The 23,986-nt window shown below is 49.8% G+C and overlaps 1 protein-coding gene across 1 annotated transcript; it reads left to right on the forward strand.

The window, feature by feature from the left end:
• The first annotated feature begins 19,055 nt into the window (after window positions 1–19,055).
• Window positions 19,056–23,891, forward strand: EGR2 (early growth response 2). The gene is made up of 2 exons (XM_051982605.1): window positions 19,056–20,049; window positions 21,345–23,891. Exons 1-2 carry the CDS (start codon window positions 19,872–19,874, stop codon window positions 22,598–22,600), a joined length of 1,434 nt encoding a protein of 477 aa, XP_051838565.1. The 5' UTR covers window positions 19,056–19,871; the 3' UTR covers window positions 22,601–23,891.
• The last annotated feature ends 95 nt before the right edge of the window (window positions 23,892–23,986 follow it).

Here is a 23,986-nt window from a genome sequence, read left to right on the forward strand (position 1 = left end):
CCTTACCCTCGGGGGAGCTGACAGTCTAGTGGGGGTGGGGTGGATGATGTTCAACTATGTACAAATGAGATCTGGTTCGAGTACCGAGTCAGGGTCTACATTGGCCCCATAGCCAGTTTAAAGGACAAGGGGCTAAATATCCCCATAGATCAGCGTTCTGACAAGAGTATTGATAGAAGATGAAATTCAAACACTGAAAATAGTCCAATAGTAGGCTTTAGTTTTGGTGTAATATGGGATCCCAGTGTAGACTCATTCTGAGGACAGCAGAGCCAGCTTCCAGGATTGAAACTAGAATCAGTTCCCTTTGGGGGGCTGAAATCCTTGGTAGAAAGCTAGCAATGACTTTTTTAGGGTAGCTTTGTCCACAGCAAAATTGGCTGTGGAAGTTTCTCAGTTCCTGCTCATGGGTGGCTCAGAAAGGCCCTAGGATCTGGGACTGGATGGGTCTACAGAGACTGAACATTGAACCCATTTTAATGACGCAGCAGGGAAACAGCCCTGCACTGGGACTATTTCTGCCTGTCTCTGCCACTAGTTATCTATGTGACTCTAAACCTTCTCCCAGTCTGTTTCCTCATCTATAGAATGAGGGGATTCGATCCCTATAGAATTTCTTGCTGCTCTCAATGAGTGATCTCACAATTATGAGCTGATTGGACAACATTTAAGGAAATCCTACGAACAGGGAACTAGAGGGAGATGTAGTTTCCATAAGACAGATTCTGCCTGCCCTCATTGGCTCCACAAATGGATGATAATATTAAACAATATTATATGGGATAGAAACCCGACAGGCAGTGTGATCAAATGGTTAAAGTCTTGGAGTTTGAAAGACCTGAATTCAAAATCTGCTCCATCCCTTTGTGAGATAAGTACTGCTGAACAAATTGTTTAATCTTTTTCGGCTTCTGTAATAGGTGGTACTGTGGGTAGACCATTGGGCTTAGAAGCATCAAGTCTGGAAGACCTGAATTCAGATTCAGCCACAGATACTTCCTAGCTGTGTGATCCTGGACCAGTCACTCAACCCTGTTTACCTCAGTTTCCCCATGTGTAAAATGAGTTGGAAAAGGAAAGGGCCAATGGCCACCCAGTCCAGTACCGCTGACGGGAAAATCCCAAAGAGCCCGAGGGCTGAAAGACGACTTAATAACATCCAATTAGGGAGAAGCAGGAGCTCCTGCCTCCCGCCGTTCTAGGAGCATCAGAGGAGGTAACCTATGCAAAGGGCTTTGCAAGCTTCGAACCATGGGGTGACTGCCCCGCCTTCGCATTTGAGAAATCTGAGGGAGAGGGCGCGGGGCGACTTGGGAGTCGTTAGGGCTGGCTCCGCACGGGAGGGAGGGCAGGGTTCGGCTGACCGGGACAGAGCCGGGCCTTTAGGGGAGGGAGGGAGGGAGGGAGCTCGTTTCAATGCTCCTGCTCCTTCCAAAGCTGTGGGACAAATTCCCGGCCTTTCGCAAAACGCTCATTTCCTCCGTTTTCCAGAAGGGGAACTAAGGAGCTCCCGGGGGCTTCGGCCCTTTGAATGAGACCCGCTCCAGAGGGGAGCCTTATGGAAATGCCGGCTGCTCTGGGCGCGCCCTGGCTTCCTCCCTGGAAAAGTGCCCCCCCCCCCACTTCTGGGGGAGCGCGGGGAAAGGTGCCCGTAGCTTTAGGGGTCACCAGGAGCCAACCGTCCTGGGGCTCCCTCCCTGCCTTAGTCGGGGATCTGGGCTCTTTGCATTTGTTACCCAACTGGCTCGAGCCCAATTTAGGGGAAGAAAGCTCAAGCGTGCAGAAATGCAAGGGGCGAGACACCGAAGGTGTGGGATTCTTAGATGCTCCTGAAGGAGCAGAGAAGCCCAAAGTGCTTTGAGCAGATTCATTCTCTCTGTATCTCTGTGTCTGTCTGTCTCCTCTTCCTCTTCCTTTCTATCTTCTTTTTTCTCTTTCTTCTTTCTTTTTCCCTCTTCCCTTCTTCCTTTCTCTCGTTTTCTTCCCTTTTTCCTTTCTCTTTCTTTCTTTCTTTCTTTCTTTCTTTCTTTCTTTCTTTCTTTCTTTCTTTCTTTCTTTCTTTCTTTCTTTCTTTCTTTCTTTCTTTCTTTCTTTCTTTCTTTCTTTCTTTCTCCCTGTTTCCATCTCTCCTCCTTCTCTCTTTCTCTGCCTCCCTGTGTCTGTCTTTTCTTTCTTTCTCTCTTCCTCTCCCTTTCCCTCTCTTTCCCTATCTCTCTCCCCCTGTCCCTCTCCTTCTTTCCGTGTCTGTGTCTATCTTCTAATCCTTCTTCTTCTATCTCTCACTCTCTTTGCCTCTATTTCTGTCTTTCTCTGTCTCTCTCTCCCCCTCTCCATCTCTCTGGGTCTGTCTGTCTTCTCTGTCTCTGCCCCTATCTCTGTCTTTCTTTGTCTCTCCCTGTCTCTCTCCCTCTCCCTTTCTGCCTCCTCTTTATCTTTGTCTCATTTCTCTCTCTCTTTCCTCTCCCAGTTTGTCTCTCTCCCCATGGGAACTGGTTCACTGATCCATCCCTTTCTATAGCTGAACATCGCAAAAACATAACAAAATAAGCCAAGAACAATGGATTCCGGATTCTAATAAAAACTCCCTTCGTGGTTCCGCGGTAAATGAGGCAATCAGAGTTTGTGAGGGAAAGATCTGTATGTTTAGGTGGATTGCGAGCTTAAGAAAAGCCAGCAGGTAATAAAGGAGGCAGAAAAGCTAATGCATTCCTAGATTGCATCAACAGAGGCATCAGGACCTGATTAAGGAGGCGATGGTTTCCCATAGGCTGCCCTGGTGGAATAATGTCTGCACTTTTGTCTTCAGTTCCCAAGAGCTCATTTTAGAGAAGAGGGGAGGTATCCAGAGCAGGGCCCCCACGATGTCGAAAGGCCTCCAGATCCGAAGGAAGCAGGGAGTCTCACCCTGAGAGAAGCAGGCTTCTGGGGACAGGGCAGGCACACAGAACCATTAGACTGGCTCCCTCTGGCCCTCCTAAGGGGAACCAAGCAGGGGATGGATGTTGTGGAGATAAATTGAGATTTGATTATAGGAAAAAGCTTCTGAGCTTTTAGAACTAGGGTCACACTGGCTCAGTTTAAAATGTGAATTGTTAAAAATCGGTGGCAGAAATGGACAAAACTGGTGGTGATGGGGGCATCTGGGACAGCCTGAGAGATGCCTAGGGGAAACACCCCAGGAGACCTGGGTACAAAGGGAGATTTGTGACAGCTGGGACACGGGGGATGGGGGAGACCCCCAGGGATGTGACTACCAGGAAGAGAAGGAAATTGACCTGCTGGTCCCTTCTTATGTCTCTGACTAGTCGGGGACCAAGCTCTGCTGATTCCTTTGCAAGAAGTCTGTCAGGGACTTCTGCATCCTCTTCATCTGGTACCCTCGGGGCAAAGCCTTGGTCTGGCTTATGAATTAAAACAGCCCAGGTTGAGTTCTGCTGGTCCCTGACTTCTTAAAACTTGGAGTCAATTTGACTTTGTCCAGCGTACTTTGCAATTTGAACAATAGGGGCCCAACCCTCCACGTGTTCTGACGTTGTCTACACCTTCACTGGGAGCGTTGTTAATTAGGCCAATGAGTATCTCGGAGTGTCAAAGTTTTTCTTCTGTAAAACGAGTGGGTAGGACCCGATAATTTCGAAGAGGGGTGGGGGTGGTATCCAGCTCCAACATTTGTAGTCTCCCAGGAAATGACAGTTCCATTCTGCACTTGGAATCCAAATCCTTCTGGAAGGAGACCAAAATTCACTTCTTTCCCCCCACTTCCATTTGCACCTTCTGTGCACTTGTTGATTGGTACTGTTTACAGCCAGACACAATTAAGCCAAAATAAGTTAGTCTTGATTGCATAGAAATTACACAAACTCTAGTTGGATTTCTATGGTCCAAATTAACCGTCATTGAAATGAACATAAGCCTATAGGAACACCATGAAGAGACTTTCCAAGCCAAATTCTAGTAATAATGGTATTTACTTACAGAAATTTAGTGGTATTTATTCAAAAATCAACATGAAGTCCAAATTGTTTAAAGTAACAACTAAAACCACAAAGCCTCACAATAAAAAGTTAAAGCCTTGTACCTCAGTTAGGAAGAAAAATATTCATTCTGTCTCCCTCCCTCTCTTCTTTTCCATCTTCTTCCTCTCTTCCTTTCTTCTTCCTCCTCCTTCTCCTTCTTTTCTTTTTTTTCTCTTCTTAATCACTGAACCACTAACTGCGAGTCAATTAAACATTGTTTAACAAGGTAGACAGGACAGTCTTGTTTGCTTTTATTTGTATTCCAGTTAAGTGCTTCAGAAATATTTTTCTCTGTCTCTTTCTTTTCCCCTCCTCTCCCCTCTCTGTCCATTCTTCTAATTTTCTGTCTTTCTCACTGTCTCTCTGTCTCTTTCTTTCTCTGTCTCTTTCCCCTCTCTACCCCCTTTCTGTCTTCCTGTCTTCCTCTCTTTCCTTCTCTCGCCTCTCTCTTCCTCTCTCTCCCTGCCCTCTTATTCTTTATCTATCTAGCATCCCCTTATCAATGAAGCTGTCAAATTCTGGTCCCTCCCAGAGTCAGGCTGGCCTGGATAGGACAATACAGCCTCTCCCAGAAGAGCATCCACATTCCCTGGGAAAGACTCTCTTCCCACACATTATGCACCTTTTGGATGCAAAACCTACATTCCCTGGGAAAGACTCTCTTCCCACACATTATGCACCTTTTGGATGCAAAACCTACATTCCCTGGGAAAGAAGTTCTTCCAGGTCCCACCGTATCATAGTGTATAGGACAGTAGCGACCACTAAGATAATCAGAAGTCTGAGTAGTAAGTGTAAGCAAAAGGTGCATAATGTGTGGGAAGAGAGTCTTTCCCAGGGAAAGTAGATGCCCTTCTGGGCGAGGCTGTATTGTCCTCATCAGCCGCAGCTTCTCTAAAGCAAACTTCTGCTCTCAGGCTGCCACCCAAGAAAGTCTAATGGCCCTAGGAATATTTATCCACAAGCTGTATCAGCCGTGGGGGGGAAGGGGGGAGAAGTGGGCCCAGATAAGTATATCTGAGCTTCCACCTTGACCCACACTTGACCAAATTGAAGGAAAGCTCCGAGTTGCTGTTCCTTTGGAGGGACAAGGGCAGAGCTCCCTCTGACAAGGGCAAAGGACCAAAGTAACCGGAGATGAAGCAAATAAAAATGTGTGAGGGCGAGGGCTGGGGTCTGTGTGTCCAGACAGTAAAGGCAACTCCAGCTGGGGCTGACCCTAAGTCATCAGTATGGTCCAGTAGTGAAGGAGGCAGGATTCTCCCATCCCAGGAAAGGGCTTCACAGCTACAGAGGGATGGGGACAATCCAATCCAATCCTGTCCAGCGAGCCAGTGTTAAGCGCTATGCTTTGCACTCGGCGCAAAGTTCTGGGCCTCCAAAGAAAATGAAAAAGAGCTGGAGGGTGGGGGTGGGGAACAAGCTTTGTGTAAAGTTATGGAAATACAAGGGAAAGATGTAGTCATTAACAAGTGTATGGGGGTAGCTGTGGGGCAAGAAAGGTTTCTCTTAGGAGGGGATCCCACGGGATGCTAAGGATTCTAATAAGGGTAAGTGAAGAGGGAGTCCCTTCTAGGCTGGGGGGCAGCCTGGGCAAAGGCCCGAAGGCCCAGTGTGGGCGATGCAAGTGGGCCAGCAGGGGCCAGAGAGTCCTCAGATTAGGGTGATGGGAAATCCATCAGGATAGAGCATCTGCAGCCAGACCAGGAACGCTTGTGGAGGCTGAGAATTTTATCCTGAACATAATAGGAGCAAGGTAGCAGCTTTGGGTTTTAGGAAAATTATCTTGGTCACTGTGGAGGCTAGATGGGAGAAAGGAGGTCAGTTTGGAGGCTCTTGAAATAGTTTATAGAAAAACCATTTCACCTCCTTGAAATTTGATTTTTTTTTCCACCTGTGAAACCAGAGTGATGATAGTCAAAATCCCTACCCCACAGGATAGTTGTGTAAAAAGTCTCAGGATGTTTGAGAAATGGGGGTGTATTCCCCGCAGCGGTATCAAGAGATTTTCTGTGTCTAGTGACTAAAAGGTGACTGATTCTACTGGACACCCAGAGAACAGACCCAGAAACGAGGCTCTTTTCAGTGAACTCTCCCAGACCCACAAAAAGGAAGACTGTTTTCCTTCCTCTCGTATATCCTTCATTTAGTCATTTGTTCATTCAACGAGGATTTATTAAGTTTCTACTTTGTACCAGGCCCTGGATTAGGCTCTACGGGTATGAAGATAAACCAAAAAACATTTACTCTCAAGGAGTTTACAGGGTAGGGAGTGGAGGAAGAAACAATATGTTAACAGATAAGGAGATAAAAAAAATAAATATCAAGTACAATATTAAGGGGAGATGAGGATCTAAACTATGTTAGCCAAGGGCTCGGACGTGTTGGGTGGGCTCTGGTGGGTTTTATAAAAGAACTCTCCAGATGATGCTCTAACTACTCTCCCTCTTAATTCCACCCACCCTGAGTTCAACAATTCCCACAGGTTTGTGGGAAACCTCAGGTCCTCTCTCAGATGCATCCGAGGGAGTTCCTTAGACTGCCCTTATCTGGTTCCCCTCTTTACAGATGGGTTAGGGGCGGGGCTAAGGTGGGCTAGGGATTCCTTGGTTGTGCTAAATGTAAGCCTCCAGGGGAAATTCATGTCCACCTTCCTTCCTTCTGGAGAGAATGGTCTCTGTAGCCCAAGTGAGGTTAGTTTTGTGAGTCATTATTTTAAAAAACCAACTTTATAGTTTCAAGAGGCTGCAAGTAGCCAAATCTCTGGGGTGTTTCTGATTGTGTGCCTACGAGGTTGTTGATTGAAATTGCTGTATTAGCCAGGAGTGGCCACGTACCAATAGTTCCCCAGCACAAGCACACTTCAGGCAGAAGCACATTCTAGCTAATTGAGCTCATTCAAAAAGGAGCCTGGCCCGGGAGGCAGGATTGTTATTAACCCCACCGCCTGTAGAAGGGCCAGATCTAACCCCCTCAGCCCTCCTGCCCCCAAACCCTTTGTAGGCATCCGAGCACACACACGCACAAACATACACACATACAAACACACACACGCACAAACATACACACAAACACAAAAACATACAAACACACACACGCACAAACATACACACAAACACAAAAACATACAAACACACACACGCGCACAAACATACACACACAAACACACACACAAACACAAAAACATACAAACACACACACTCACAAACATACACACAAACATACACACACACAAACAAAAACACACACAAACACAAACACACACAAACAACACACACACAAACAAACACACACACGCACAAACATACACACACAAACACACACACAAACACACACAAACACACACACGCACAAACATACACACACAAACACACACACAAACACACACAAACACAAACACACACACAAAACACATACAAACACACACACACACGCACAAACATACACACAAAACACACACACAAACACAAAAACATACAAACACACACACACACACAAACATACACACACAAACATACACACAAACATACACACACACACAACACACACACACACACAAACACACAAAAACACACACACAAACACAAACACACACACAAACACACACAAACACAAAAACATACAAACACACACAAACACACACACGCACAAACATACACACACACACAAACAAAAACACACACAAACACACAAACACAAACGCACACACAAACACAAACACACACAAACACAAACACACACACAAACATACACACACAAACACACACAAACACAAAAAAACACACACAAACACAAAAAAACACACACAAACACAAACACACACAAACACACACCTCAGAACCAATCACAAAACAAAGGTGAGGAGGACCCAATAAGGGTAGGGTCAGAGGGAGAATGAATAAGGATTGGAATTCTAAAGCCTTTTCTTCATAACAATCTCTCCCCCCTCCTTTCAGCTCTAGCTCCGAGGTCCTTCTCTGTCACACTGCTTAGAACATGAAGTACATTGCCCCTGGCTTGGGGCTCAACAGGCCAGATTCACTCAGGCCCAGAAGGCTTCCAGAAAGTCCTTGGACACTTGTTCCTAGAGAACTTGTCCCCAGAGAAGTTAGATAGTGCAGTGCATAGAGTACTGGGCTTGGAGTCAGGAAGACTCCTCTTTATGGTTCAAATCCGTTCTCAGACTAACTGTGGGAGCCTCAATTTCCTCATTAAATGTCTTTTCCGGGGTTACCTGGCTGCCTCCCTGGCTTTTTCTGACCCAGGCAGCTCCCATTCACATTCTCTGTTTACTAGCTGAGGGATCTTAAAGAGATGCTCAATTTCTTTATCTGGAAAATGGAGATAATACATATGATCTTAGACTCCTGATCCTTACCACATCTTCCTTAGCCATTTTAAGCCAGAATAGCCGTATCACTTGCTCATCAGGCAACAAGCACTTATTAAACACCTCCTCTATACCAACAGGGAAAGTGATTTGTAACCTCACAGCATGGTAGAAATGAGGGCTATTAATATTAATGCTTCATCCCGCTCTCTCTAAAACCTCACTGCTTTTCCTCCTCATCCCCTGTCTGCTCGGCCAAGGCCAGCTTTCTCCCCACGGGGCTGAATCTCTTTCCCCTTCCTCTGGCATAGGGCATCTCACCTCCTACCCAGTCTCGCCAGTTGGCTGCTTCTCTCAGAAGGTGCCAGTCTCCTGCCCCCTTGGCCGGTGGTTGGTATGAATCAGCCCTTGGGTTCTCTGGGTTCTCCCAACGGGGCATGTGTGAAGCACGCGGTCAGCGCAGCGGGCTTCCTTTTCAACCACAGCGATGAGAAAAGTTGTCAGGAGACAGGGCCTCCCTTCTCCCTGAATGCATTTCTATACATCCATGTAAGAGTCAGCCTAATCACAGCCGGGGACAGATGAGGAGCTCGTAAAATGGAGCCGTGTCCAGTGATCCTTCTACGAGGTGCCGGAAATAAAAAAAGATCTGGGTTGGGCCATGAATGACAAGGTGATCTATGAAAGTCACTTTTCCTTGAATCTAGGAGAAAGACTCAAAAGAGACCCAGCTCCCAGCAGCAACATGGAGGTGGAGAGAGGAGAGATGCAGGATATCTTGGGCAGAGGAGCAGAAAGTAACAACCCCAAAGCCAAGGGCTCAGCCTGGAGGGCAAGGCTGGTGGGGGCACGGCATCATGGCATCTGCGTGGCCCAACCCCTGTCCCTCCAGACTGCAGACCCCAAAGCAGCAATCACTTATAGGATTTCCCATCCGAGTCTAAAGTCTGGGGTGTGGGGCAAAGTGTTTTATTTTGTACAAACACCACTAACCACTAGCAAGTGATAATTGGTATTTTACTTATTGGGATTATTCCAGTTGGAGGCAACAAGACTGAGGGGAGAATCACCCTCACGGAAGAGTTAGAGGCTGTCATGTCACACTGAAATCTCACACAAACACACACACACTTCAGAACCAACCACAAAACAAAGGTGAGGGGGACCCAATAGGGGTGGGGTTGAAGGGACAGCTACGGATAAAGCATCTTGAGAATGAATAAGGACTGGAATTCTAAAGCCTTTTCTTCATAACAATCCCCTCTCCCCAAATTTCACAGATCGGGAAACTGAGGCTTTGAGAGAAGCAGTCTCTGACTGGGAACTCTATTATACAGAGGAAATCCAACTATACCAACAATCAGGAATAGGGAGGGGGTGAAGGGGAAAAATCTGGATCCCTCTCAGCCGGCTGTAACCATATACATAGAAGATGTTTTTCTCCATAGAATGGAAGCTCCTCCGGGGCCAGGACTGTTTAATTTTGTCTTTTTATCTCTGATACCTAACACAAAGTGTCTGGTCTGTGATAATTACTCAATAAATGCTAATTGATGAAGATGAAGGAGTGGGATGAAGATGGAAAGCAGGGGAGTCTTGAGGTTATAAGAAAAGCAGACAAAAGAGCTTAGCTCAACTGGATGATGAAAAGTGGCCTTATTGGCTCTCCTTTCCCGGCCATTGCTAAGTAAATCTCCTTTGCCAACTGTTAAATAACTTCCAAGTGTCTCCTTTTGTCCCAACATAGAGCCTAAGGGGGAACCAGCCCGAGCCAGTTTTCAGGCTGAACGGTTAAGCAGCCCTGTCCTGAGACATGGGGCATTGTAATAGGAGGACAGAGGATCTTGTTAAGCAGATCGAGAAGGGTGTTGAGTAGGCCGCAGTGGGCCTGTCTGAGAACAGGGGAGAGCACCCTTGGGTTAAGACCCCACCAAGGGAACACATTGAGTCTATGTGAGAACAACCTCCCTTCCCCCCCACTGAATAAGGCAGAATTATGGGGCTACAACCCAGATCTCTGAATCCTGTTGAATCTGAAAAGCTGAAAGGACCAACAGGTGAAACGGGGTCACTGGAACCACTTTCAGGATAAGAAGAATGACCATGATGGAGATCTGAGGAAGGGCAGCTCCTACAGCGAATGGCCAGAATTGGAGTCTGCCCCAGTCCTACAAGCGAAACCTCCTCTCCTCCCCCAGATTGCTTTCTCCGGCCCCATCCGGTAGCCACCGAGATTGGCTTTGGACAGCCTCTACATCTGGCTCTTACTGTGTCTTCATCAATGGGGCCAAATCCAGTGGCCATTTCTCAGTCCTCATTCTTCTTAAGGCTGGTGCAGCCTGTCACCCTTCGTCTCTCTCCCCACTCCAGTCCAGCTTCCATGCAGTCCCTGAAGTGATTCTTCTAAAACTTAGCATTGACCATGCTGACTCCCACCTCCCATCCCCATTCAATGGCTCCCTATTGCCTCCAGGAGCAAATATAAAATGTTCTCTGACATTCAAAGTCCTCCTTCACCAGGGCCCCTCCTATCTTTTGGGTCTTCTTACACTTTGCGACATTCCCTCTCAGGGAACTCTCTCTGATCATTCCTAGGCTTGGAACGCTCTCCCTCCTCCACTCTATTGACCTCCCTGGCCTTTCTGAACTAAATCCCACCTTTAAGAGGAAGCCCTCTCCCACCCCTCTTAATTCTCGGGCCTTCCCCCTTTTAATAATTTCTTACTTATCCTGTACAGAGCTTGCTCTGTAAGTACATTGTTTATACATTGTCTCCCTTTTCGGACTATAAACTCCTTCTTTCCTTTAGTAGAGGAAAGAACACCATAATTAAAAGACCTGGATTTTAAACACAGAGTTCTCCCATTCTATGGTTGGGGCCCCCTCAGGAAGGGAAATTCACTTTGGGGTTGCTGTGTCTTTTGGGCTTGCTTTGTCCATAGCAGTGTTCAGCAAAACCAAGCTCTAATTTCTCCCTCTGACTTCTCTCTCTCTCATCCCTGGCTCAGGCTTTAGCTGTGTGACTCCAATCAATCTGTCTTACATCTGTGGGACTCAGTTTTCCCATTTGTAACATGTCCTTTCCAGTTCCGACATCCTTCTATATGAATCTAGTTAACAAATTCTCTATAGAATTTCACGTATTTGGACTTATAAGATATTATAAGACTTATACAAAAAGAGATAATCAAATAGCATTCTCATATTAGCTTTCTTAGGGGATTCTTGGACTCCTAAGGCAAAAGTTTCCAAATAAAAATGCAACTGAATTTTAACTATAGCAAAATTTTGTCTTTGATGCAGAGATTTAGACTGATTCTGCACAGGGTTACAACACCAGGCAAAAAAGAACGTCTAATTACTTACCTGATTAATTAATTGCCATGCTTTTCTTCTTCTGGATTTCTACCTATTTGCAAACACTGGACAGATCTAAATTTGTCTGAGTTGATGGATCTTTTTAGTGATTGTTTTCTGGTTGCCTGACTGTGGATAAACAGAGTTTCCTTTAGCTTAGTCAGTATTTGGACAAAGAAATGTTATATCTTACACTGAACTTTAATCAGTGTAATTCATCCACTTCCTTTCAGCAAGTGTTAAGTACTTGTGCAATAAACTACTCCATAAACTCCAGAGGCTCTCTTTTTATTCTAGAATCTAAAAAAATTCCCATTTGGCATTTAAATCTCTTCACAAAGGGGTTCTAGTCCATTTTTCCAGGTTTTTGGACATATTTTTATTTATAATCTTATATACTTAATTAAAATACAATTTTTATAGCTTTTTGTTTTTATACTGTTTGTATTCTCCAAGTATTCTTGCCCTCTCCCTCCCAGAGAAACACCCCTTTTAATAAAGAATTTTAAAAAGAAAGAGGAAGAGGAAAAAAAAATTCAGCACAATCAAGGCATCCAAAAAGTCGTATCAATTAATTTATTTATTAAATAACTTTTTATTGGCAGAACCCATGCCAGGGTAATTTTTTACAGCATTATCGCTTGCACTCACTTCTGTTCTGATTTTTCCCCTCCCTCCCTCCACCCCTCCCCCAGATGGCAAGCAGTCCTTTACATGTTAAATAGGTTACAGTATATCCTAGATATAATATATGTGTGCAGAACCGAACAGTTCTCTTGTTGCACAGGGAGAATTGGATTCAGAAGGTAGAAATAACCCGGGAAGAAAAACAAAAATGAGAGCAGTTTATATTCATTTCCCAGTGTTCTTTCTTTGGGTGTAGCTGCTTCTGTCCATCAAAAGGTCTTATTTATATCCACTGTTCTATACTCATGTATCCTAAGCTTCCTCCTTATAATATGGCAACATCCACTTTTAGTTATTTTTAGAGATTGTTCTTTCACTAAGATTATTGCTGTCCTTTTGTATGTTGTTTTCGGGCTCTGCTGATTTCATTTGCATCAGTTGATAAGAGGCTTCCCATGCTTCTCTGGAGTCATGACATAGTAATATTCCAGACTATGCAAACACAGAAGATGGGATGCAGAGTCTGGGGACAAGCAACTAGGTGGATTTGCCTGGGGCTAGAGTGTGTAAAGAAAAGCCACCAGAAGTCGTCCGGAAGGTTAGGATGGAGCCAATCAGTGGAAGGTCTGAATTGGCAAGGGAGGGGGCTTGAATTTTGTCACAGAGGCAACAAGGAGTCAATGAACATGTTCAACAAAATAAGTTCAAGTATTCCCAGAGCAGAAGAGCCTTCCTCTTTCAGATGATGAGCCACTTCCTTATGCTGAAAGGGAAAGAAAATGTAAAGATTTCATTAAAAATGTATTTTTGACACGACATATTTTTACAAGTGTGCAGCTTCCAGCTAAATGGGCCAATTTAACAACGTGAAGCCTGAGCTGACAGGCTTTGGAATTCAATAATAATAGAGGATCTATTCATAGGATCACAGATTCAGAATGATGATGGACCTCAGAGGCCACCCAATCTGTACCCCACTCTCCTTTGGAGATGAAGAAACTGGAAAATAATGAACTGATCCAGGGTTACACAGGAAGTAACCTTTAGAGAGAGGATTTGAACTCAGGACTTTGGACTCAAGGCCCAGTTTTATTTATTGATTTATTTATTTTCATCACTCTCCCCATTCTGATTTATCTTTTGTTTTTTTAAATGTGGCATAAAATAATCAGTAGGTTTGACATGATTTTTTTTTTTTCTGGCAAGGTAGTTCTTTTGCATTTTATTCATTTTAAATGGATACTATGCACTCTTCCTAAACATTTTCTGCCATTTCCTGCTTGAGAAACCACAAATAAAGACTTATTTCATTATAGCTGTCAGTAAGATACAATAACTGTTTCTGCATGCTTTCTCTCCTGCTTTTTGCTGAAACTTTGCCAGCATTTTCCCTTTACCCATTTGAATTAGCTGCATGGCTGAAACAACTAGATTGCAACGGGGAGGGGAAAGCTTGAGCTACATTGCCTGGGTGATTAGACCGTGTTAAATGGTTGTAGATTAAGGTAGGGGTGAGAAGGGTAACAGAAGGGGGTTGCTTTGGAGACCATATAACCTTACTTCCTACCTCTAAATAAGTCTCTGAATGGACTCAGAACTAAATGAAGGTTACAATTGCCATCAGTTTTAGCCATTGTTAACAAGCTAGGACCTGAAGATGAAAGGCTCAGTAAGAGAATCCCATGGAAGATCTTTGAATGTGCTTCTTCATTTATTCAACAAGTATTTGCTTTTTCAATCCTTCTTCTGTATCAGATGCTGGTTATACAAAGGTAAAAATAATAATTAAAAAAAATAAGCTCTGCCTTCAATGAGCTAATATCCTGGGGAGAAGGGGGGGGGTGGGTGAGACTCCACACTTACAAGGTAAGTGCAAAACCTACATAAAACAATCCAAAATAGGGGGCTGGGGAGGGGGATGGTGGGGCAGGAGGGATCTAGCTGGAGAAGTCAGGATAGGTGAAGGAAGCCGAAGATTGGAAGAATCAAAGATGAAAAAGACAGCCTTCCTCCTCCACTTAGAAGATTTGTCAAGTAGGAGATGTTATGAGCTGTTTTGTGTTACCTGATAGGAATCAGTCACTTTTTTCCAGCTCTGCTATTACATTCTGCAGCTGGAGGAAGGGAGGTAGCACATTAATATTAAGGGGGCTGTCTTTTCATGCTGAAAATGGATGTGATCTAATCATTGTGATATTTTCTGAAATGGTGTAGGTGAGCACTATTCCACACCTGCACACCATGTATAAGCCTTGTCAGTTTTTCCCATAAATGAGGACCTTTCCTGTTCACTCCCCCATGATAAGAATAACACATTAGTTAGCCTTAATACTTACTACCTGATCAACCCCATCTTTTTTTTTTTTTTCAATCCCACATTTCCCTGAAGAATTCCTCGACTTCATGTCTTTGGGGTTCCTTGTTTGATAGATTGCCTGTCTAGATCAAAGACAAGCTTCTTAAGAGCAGGGATTATTATTTCAGGTTTTGGATGGCTGTCTCCCAAGTGCTGAGCACATGGTTGGTGCTTAATCAATGCTTGTTCATTGTTTAGTTAAATGTCACAGCCTGTTCACTCTCATCAAATGGCTCTCCATTGTTGAGTGATATCATTTTTAATACTTCGGAAGCTATTATGTTGCCTGACTAGAAGCCATAATATCACTGATACAACAGGCTTTGAAGATGGCTAAAGGTGACATAATGAAATAAATGTAAACAAAAGTTTGAAAAACAACACAGTGAGTTCTAACTTGCTTTAGGAAGCCAAGGGCCAAGGAAGGATCAGTTAAAGGGGCTTTTGGGAATGATGGATTCAGGACAGAGTAGGACAGGGGAATGACAGGAGAAGTAAGAATCCCCCAGAATATTGGAAATCATTAGCATTCAGGCTATGCTGAATTGGGATGGAAGACAGAATCCTGTCCGGGTTTTCTCAATTCAAGGGACAGTATTGAAATTGATAGATGCACACAATCTTGAAGAGCCCATCCAGTGGCCATTTTGACAAGCCCCATTACATCTCTAGGGGAAACATTCATTGAATTTTTCTGATAACATTATAAACTCCTTGAATCCATCGTATCTGGACACAGCTCCCTGCACCTAGTAGGTGAATTCTTCATTTAATTCTCTCTGGGACTCCTTTCCCCACCCCACTTTCATTCATAGGAGATAGAATGATAGAAATTTACACACACACACACACACACACACACACACACACACACACACACACACACACAGGAACTCTGGCAGAGAACCCAGAAGACCAGAGTTCCAATTCCACCTCAAACTCCTCAGACAACCTCTCTGCCTCCTCTATTTCCTTATATATAAAAGGAGGGGGAGTAGCCCAACCTCTTTGAACTCTTCCAGTTCTAAATGTATAATCCTGTATGGGGGTCTTCCTTTCTCCTACCTCTGATTAGTAGGTTCCTGCTCATTTATAAAGTATCTATTTCCTAAGTTTTTTTTTTTTTTTAAGCCCCCACCATTGATACTCTAGAGTCTTAAGGACTGTCCTTATTTCCCTCCCCCTAGAAGCCGGACTTTGTTCTTAGTTACTCTGGCTTTAGGTAAGGTAACCAGCCTTTTGGTGTAGTCCTTCCCCTTAAGAATGATATCCCGCACCCCCAAACACACTTTCCCACCTCTTGTTTCTCTACCTCTGTGACTCGTCTAGCTAATCCCGGACGTAGTTAGCGTTTGATTTAAAAAAAAAAAAAATCGTTCCTTCGTTGGTTCATTCATTCCCTTGATGCCTCTGGAAACCCCGAAGATGGCGTTCTCTCGGCACTGAGGGTTCTTGCAAGGTCTAAGTCTTCACTTGCATAGGCACCTTGGGAGGGAAGGCAAATCTGCCTCTTTCCATCAACCCAGCCTGGTGATGAAACCGGAGAGGGGCCTTTTCCTGCCCCATAGCTCGTGCCAAACTCCCCGGGCACCTCGGGCTCTGCATCCTCAGGAGCTTCCTTGCGGGGCAGGAATCGAAGAAATGGCTGCTGCGGTCTCCAAGGAAGCGATCTTTATTTGGTTAGTCAAAAGGCCCTTTGACCTCTTTTTACTTTTTTAGAGATGTTTTTAGAATCTCGGTTGGGCTCCGTCCAACAAAGGGCTTCTGGGAAGCCAAGCCAGCCCACCGTGTCTATATGGTATCTGGGGGAGCCCCGCTCCAACCAGAGGGCACTCATACTGACACAGCCCCCACCTCCCGCCTTCAGCTGCGCTAGGGAGGGCAGGAGTCGGACCCAGCCCCAGCTCGGTGGCAAACGGCCCGAAAAGCCTGTGCAGGCTTGAGGCGAAGTTTTCCGGGAACCTGCTCAGACTTTGGAAAGGTCAGGATTTCGCCTTCCGAATCACCTTCGTTTCCCTCTCCTCTCCCGAGTCCCCAGTCCCCTCTGTGGATCGGTGTGGCCGGTCCCTTCCCCACTGCAGCCCCCGCCGCCTAAGGCCGTGCCCCATCCCCCTGGGTGTGCAGTCTCCCGCAGCCTCGGAGGGGGCCTCTGGAACGGTCCCATCCCTCCAGGACCGACGCTCTCCCCAGGTCTGCCAGGCGAGAGCGGGGTTGCTCTCTCGTGCCCTGCACGGGGCGCTCTCTCCGCCCGCTCTGGCCCTGGCTCCAGGAGCCGGGGAGGCGGCATCGCGCCGCCCCCTCCCGTGGAGCCCCCTCCGGAGCTGCGGCCGCCCGGGCTCGCAGGCGAGGCCGGACCGAGCAGCCGCCCACGTGTGTGCAGAGGAGCGAAGGCCGGGCAGGCTGCGCGCCCGCGCTCGCCGCCCTGCTGCCTCTCTCTTCTTCCCTGCGGGGGCGTCGGAGTCCGAGGCTCCGGGCGGTAACCCGAGCCCCCCTCTTTGTGTGCGCTCTCCCGCATTTGCATAAGCCGCCTAGAACTCCTCGGCGGGGCTCCAGGCTGGCCTGGAGGCTCGGGGTGCCGTCCGGGGCCCCGTCGAGCCCGCGGTCATCCCCTGGACTTTGGCTCAGCCGGTTCCAGCGCAGCTGGGGCCGGGCGGCACGTGGGGTAAGTGCTTTTTCTTCCGTAGGGGACTTTGCAGGGGCTCCGAAGGCGCCACTGGCTCGGGGAGCTGAGGGGTGCGTAGGGGGCCGGGGCCAGCGCACATCTCCATCCGGATCTCTGCCTTAGCTCTTTTTCCCATTGGGGAAAAAAGAGCGCGACGGTCAGAGCTGGGAACTGGCCCGAGGCGGGCGCCACCTTCCCTGCAGGCACAAGGGCGCCAGCGCCTCGGCAGGGAGCTGGGGAGCAGCTAGCCCCCCGGGCTCCGAGGGGTCCCAGACTCCCCAGCCGGCTTTGTGCCCGCGCTCGGGACTCGGGCGAGTTCGCCGACCCTGGGCGCTGTGGGGCTGGCAGCGTGCAGGTGAGCCCCGGAGCCGCCTGCAGCGCCGCGCTCCCTCCACTGCGTGGCGCCCCGGCCTCCGGGCTCTCGGCCCTCGGGGGGCTGCGGATGGCCCAGACTCCCGGGAGTGGTGGCCTGGAGATCCCCCGCGGGGAGCGGCCTAGGTGCAGCCGGAGTTGGCTGTGCTTGGGCTCCGCGTGGCAGAAGGTGCCGCACGACAGTGCGCCGGGGTCTGATCCGAGAGACCCAGCGAGATGCCACCTGCCCAGCCTGCGCATCCACGCGGGGGCTCCCGGCTGAGCGGGAGGATGACAGCTCCCTGCGCCGGGCTGGCCTGGCAGCCCCCGGGACATCCCAGTGGCGCGCGGCACGGGCCGCCCCAACGTTGGCAGTGGCGTGCGTGCGGCCCCACTTGCTCCGGGAGAGCGAGGAAGTCTAGCCAAGGTGCGGGGGCTGGGGGTGCGGGGGCTTGGGGCGCTCGCGAAGCTAGAAAAGGCAACAAGTGTGTGTGTGTGTGTGTGTGTGTGTGTGTGTGTGTGAGAGAGAGAGATTTTGTATGAGTGCGTGTGTGTGTGTGTGTATGTGTATGGGGGGGGGGGCACGTTTCTAAAACTGTTTTGGGAACGAATCCGAAAGGTTTTCCATCGGGACGTTTCAGCTTCTCAAAGAAAAGTGGCCGGCTGTAATTGAAGGGCTGAAACCCGAGGGACTAGACGACCGCGAGGTCCTGTCCAGGGAGGCTCAGGCTGCGGTCGCCGTGGCTCCGGAGGAGCTCGGGGGGGGGGGGGGGGTGCGGGCGTGTGAGCGAGCGCGCGTGAAAACGAGCTCGAACTACCCAGGGTCGGCACTGCCGTCCCGCGTGTGTGGCGGGCACTGGCTCGGGGTGAATGACGGGGAGAGGGGAAACTCACGGCGGGGGCGGTTTGCGAGCTCGCGGCGAACGTGGGGACGCGGGCTGTCTGACTCCAGGGAGGCTGTGGGTGCCAAGTGTGGGAGTGGGTCGGGAGAGACTGGAGGCGTGCGGTTGTGCGTGGAGTGTGTAGCGGAAGTGTGTGAGTGTGAGTGAGGGTGTGTGCTCCCGCGCGCGCGCGCTGGGGCCGGCTCGGTGTCCAAGCAGCCATCTGGACAACCACCCCCACGCAGCCGACCGCCCAGATGTCCTGGGCAGGGCGCCCGCCCGCCGCAGCCGCCCGGGGGCTCTCTCCCGGAGGTGGCGCCCCCCGGGTGCGCGTTCGGCCGGGCTCCTCTCTCCCCCTCAGGTGCGCGTTCGGCCGGGTCCGCGCAGCCCGCGCCAGGTGCGCCGCCCCGGCCGTCCCGACACTTTGCGGTTTCGCGCGGCTGAGGAGGAGCGGGGCTTGGCCCGGCGGCCGCGTCTCGGCGGCGCTCGGCTTCTTTCCGAAGTTTAATTTTCCGGAATGGCTCCCAAACAAGGGCCGGGGGCGGGGCGGCTGCCGCCGGATCCTCGCCTTTTTTGGAAAGGCCCCGGGAACCGGAATTCCTCCCGGCTGGCTGCGGGGAGGCCGGCGAGCGCAGGCTGCCCGGCCCATCTTCCCCGCCTCCAGGTCGGGAGACGGGGGAGGGGGCCCGTGCCCACTCTACCCCACACTGCCCGCGGGCCGCCCCCCCGAGCCCACCGAGCCCTCCCGGGTCCCGCAGCGGCCGGTGGAGCCGGGGACGCCCGGGAGAGCGAGCGGAGCTCGTATGCAAATGAGCCATGTGACTGCAAAACCTTCTTGCCCGGCCCTGTTCCTCAGTCCATATATGGGCAGCGACGTCACGGGTATTCAAGGCCTGCCCATAAATACTTAGAGCCACACTTTCCGTCTAACTGAGCGAGCTGCAGTTGATTAATAGCTCGGCAAGGGGACCCACTGACTGTTACAACCACACCACACCGGCACCTCCCGGGCTCAGCGGCGGGGCCGCAGGCAGGCAGGCAGCCAGGGCGGGCAGGACAGTGGGGGCCGGCACCTATTTTTTCAGTTGGAGCAAACAGACAGACAAAAACTTGCTGGCCGGCTTTTATTGGGGCTTTTGATTTTTTTTTTTTTTTTCCGGAGGGGGTGTTTGAAGAGTAGCAGGGGGGAAAGACCGACGGAGGATCCCCGGGGCTGCCCCATCACCAAAACGGCTTCTTTGGCAATCCAGGTAGCAAGGGAGTTGGGTCTCCAGGTTGTGAGTTGGAGCAAATGATGACCGCCAAGACCGTAGACAAAATCCCAGTAACTCTCAGTGGCTTTGTGCACCAGCTGTCTGACAACATCTACCCGGTGGAGGACCTCGCCGCCACTGCAGCCACTTCGGTGCCCATCTTTCCTAATGCCGATCTAGGAGGACCCTTTGACCAGATGAACGGGGTGACGGGAGGTAAGGAAGGCGCCTTCATCCTTTCCGGCTCTGCCCCCGGGAGCGGCGCGCTTTGGGGGTAGTAGATGGAGGGGCTGGGCGTCTGTGTGGAAGTGGGAGGAAGTGACTGTTCAGGGGGACAGTGGATTTGGGGAACATTGGGGAGAGGTAGGGGCTTCCGTGGAGGAGCCCGGCTGGGTGGAGGTGCGGCCGGGCAGCCCTGTGCCTCACAGCGGGAGTGGATTTAGGAGAGATGTGCTGTAGCACTGGCTGATAGCTTACATTTATTTAGGGCTTGCCGTGTGCCAGGTACCGGGCTAAGCGTTTTCCGGCGTTAGAGTGTACCTACCTTCCGCGGGGAGTCTGGATGCAAGAGTCCCGGAGGCTTTTTCAGCCTCCCAGACCCTCCCTCCACTCAGAACCCTTAGCCACCACTCCAGGAATCCTCTTCCCCTGGAGTCGAGGCGCAAAGTGATGGGAAATTTAGGGGCTGGGGGAGAAAGAGGGAGGAGAACCCAAGAGAGGATGAGAATAAAAGCTTCCCAGCCTTGGGGCGAAAAGCAGGGTGCCGAGCGATCAGCCTAGCGGCCAGAAGGATCCTGCGCTCTCGGGGCTCCTTTCAGCGGCTGGGCGCTGGGGCCGCCCGAGTCCTGGCGAATTAGTGAGATTGCGGCTTTGGGGAGGCAGACGTGGAGGTGTAAGAAGAAAAGGCGGAGGGAAAGCGGGGTAAGGAGGCTGCCTCTGGAGGCCGGCGCTGGGCTGGTTTCCCCGGCAATGAGAGGAAACGAGTGGCTCCTCCAGGCATCCGAATTTCTTTTCACCTCCGCAAGTGCCTGTAGGGCAAGGTCGGGGATGCTGAGGACTGGGGACTGGAGGAAAGGAAGAGGGAGAGGGGGAGAAACCTGTAGAATTTCTCTTCCTGCGGTACCCCAGCTCCCTCCCTGGCTCATCAGCTGATCCTCAGTAGAAGAGGGACAGATGAGGCAAAGGAGACAGGCTGGGAGCGACTGGGGTGTCCCTGGAGCGGGGAAGTATCTAAGGCTCTTCCCCTTTACCTCAGTCCCCTCCAGCCGGCTCTGGCGGCTTCCTCTCTGATCAGCTGTTGGGCAAATCGCTCTGAAGCGCCCACTTACGTGTCCCACAGGTGAAGGAAAAGCTCCAGAAAGTTTGTGGCTGACGAGGGCTGTTTCTGATTGCGGAGGGGGCTTAGGAAGTAGGGAGCCCGGACGTCCAGCTTCCCTTCCCTGGGGGGACCCCCTGGGGATGAGCCCCGTTTCCCTGGAGCCTTCCTCTTCACTGTCTCCTTCTGCTTCCAGATGGCATGATCAACATTGACATGACTGGAGAGAAGAGGTCCCTGGATCTGCCCTATCCCAGCAGCTTCGCTCCCGTCTCCGCCCCTCGCAATCAGACCTTCACTTACATGGGCAAGTTCTCCATCGACCCCCAGTACCCTGGTGCTAGCTGCTATCCAGAGGGCATCATCAACATCGTGAGTGCGGGCATTCTGCAGGGGGTGACAGCCCCAGCCTCGACCACCACCTCGTCCAGTGCGTCCTCTGCCTCTCCCAACCCCCTGGCGGGGGCGCCTCTGGGTGTGTGCACCATGTCCCAGACCCAGTCTGACCTGGACCACCTCTACTCGCCTCCCCCTCCCCCTCCTCCTTACACAGGCTGCACAGGAGATCTCTATCAGGACCCCTCGGCTTTCCTGCCTTCCGCCACCACTTCCACTGCCTCTTCTGCCCTGGCCTATCCACCGCCCCCTTCCTATCCTTCTCCCAAGCCTGCCACAGACCCAGGCCTCTTCCCCATGATCCCAGACTACCCGGGCTTCTTCCCGCCTCAGTGCCAGCGGGACTTTCACGGGGCAGGAGGCCCAGACCGAAAGCCTTTCTCCTGCCCCCTGGATTCTCTGCGGGTCCCACCACCACTCACCCCACTCTCCACCATCCGTAACTTTACTCTGGGAGGCCCCAGTGCTGGGGCTGCCGGACCTGGGGGCAGCAGTGGCGGTGAGGGTGGTCCCCGGCTCTCCGGGAGCGCCGCCGCCGCCGCCTACAATCCCCACCACTTGCCGCTTCGTCCCATACTTCGCCCACGAAAGTACCCGAACCGGCCCAGCAAGACGCCGGTTCACGAACGACCGTACCCGTGCCCGGCCGAGGGCTGTGACCGGCGCTTCTCCAGGAGCGATGAACTGACCAGACATATCCGAATCCACACCGGACACAAGCCCTTCCAGTGTCGGATCTGCATGCGGAACTTTAGCCGCAGCGACCACCTCACCACCCACATCCGAACCCACACTGGAGAGAAGCCCTTTGCTTGTGACTACTGTGGCAGAAAGTTTGCCCGCAGTGACGAACGCAAACGCCACACCAAGATCCATCTCCGGCAGAAGGAGAGAAAGAGCAGCGCTCCCCCTTCCTCTTCAGGGCCAGGAACCTCTTCCACCTCCTCCTGCCCAGGAGGAACCCAGTCTGGGGGGGTCTTGGGCAGCGGCAGTGGCAGCAGCCTTCTGGGCGGGGGGGCCCTGACCTCTTGTGCTTCTCGGACCCGGACACCCTGAGTAGAGACTCTTGACCTGACCAGCTCCTTGAGGGGCCATTGGGCCCTTTCCAACCTGAGCTGCACAAACACTACCATTGGCTCCTCACTTCTCCCTTCAAAACAATCTGGAAGGGTCTGGGGGGGGTGGGGATCCCATCACTGCTCCCCTTTTAGCTGAGAAACAGGTCCTTCTTGAAACTGGGCTCATTTTGGTCTCTCCTTAGATGGGATGACTCTGACCAAAAGGTACAAGGGAGGATCTGAAGGGGTGGGAATGAGGATCGGTGCCCTCCAGAAACTGGGGTTTCCTATCCTCCTTTCACAAGGGTTGTTGAACTGGAGTTTTGACTCCCTGCCCCCCTCCCTGTTCTCCCCTTTGCTTTGATGCATCCGTGAGGGCATCTTGACTGTGGGCATCGGAGTTGATGTGGGACCCCATTGAAGTAGGTTGGGAGATGCTGATGCCTTAGAAAAGTGGGGTCACCCGAAAGACCCAAACTGATGTGCACTTTATCTAGCATGGTGGCTGCTTTGGGGGGGCTGTATGGTGAGCCAAACACAGACTCAAAATCCAGTTCTGGGAGCCTTGAACAGTGATCAGAGCTCATCTGGTTTCAGCCCTTTGAGCAATATGTAGTATAAACAAGAGAGAACAGAAGTGCAATCTGATGAGATAGACTAAGTTGGCAACTGATGCTTTTTCAGTAGTTAGTTGGAAATTGTAAATGGCTATTTTTCCAGTGTATATTCACTCAGATATTAGTGTATTTTTTTTAATGTGCACTGTTCTCCAAGATCTCAACTTTTGGGAAAGAAAAAGGAAAACGTTTATGATCTATTGGACCAAGAATCAGAGGATAGTTTATTTAAAAGGGAGGGTGGGGGTGGGGGGGAATGTACATATATTCTCTGAATTAGGATGCATGCGATTGTGTTGACGTGTCCTCGGTGCCTTGTGTGATGTAGACAATGTTGCAGTGTCTGCATGTAAATGGGTTGCCTTATTAATTACTGAAAAATCACTCCCTGGTTTTAGTATGCCTGTACATTTCTGCCTATTAATATTTGGATTTTTTTTTTTTTAGAAACTATATTTTTGTACGCTGTTTTGTGACTTTAAAGTGTTACTTTTGGAGTAAAATGTCAAATACAGATGTAAATAACATTAAAAGAGCTGACTCCTTCGGTTATAAGCTTCCCTATAGCTGTGGAGTTAGAAATTGTTCATCACCCTAATACACAACCACTAACTGGAATTTGGATAATGGATGGTTTGTGATCCTAGTGTAAATAAATACTTTTCAACAATAGCTTTGCTGCATAAATCTTTCAAGACAGGAAGGTGAAGAGGGAGGTGGAGGTGGTGTAGGGGTCGGGAGGGTTGCTGTAGTCAATCTTATCCCCT

This window comes from Antechinus flavipes, chromosome 2, assembly GCF_016432865.1.
Source record: "Antechinus flavipes isolate AdamAnt ecotype Samford, QLD, Australia chromosome 2, AdamAnt_v2, whole genome shotgun sequence".
Taxonomy (NCBI): Eukaryota; Metazoa; Chordata; class Mammalia; order Dasyuromorphia; family Dasyuridae; genus Antechinus; species Antechinus flavipes.

Coding starts and splice junctions, on each gene's coding strand:
- EGR2 (XM_051982605.1), top strand. CDS start 19,872: ATGATGACCGCCAAGACCGTAGACAAAATCCCAGTAACTCTCAGTGGC. Junction 20,050..21,344: donor GATGAACGGGGTGACGGGAG/GTAAGGAAGGCG, acceptor TTCTGCTTCCAG/ATGGCATGATCAACATTGAC.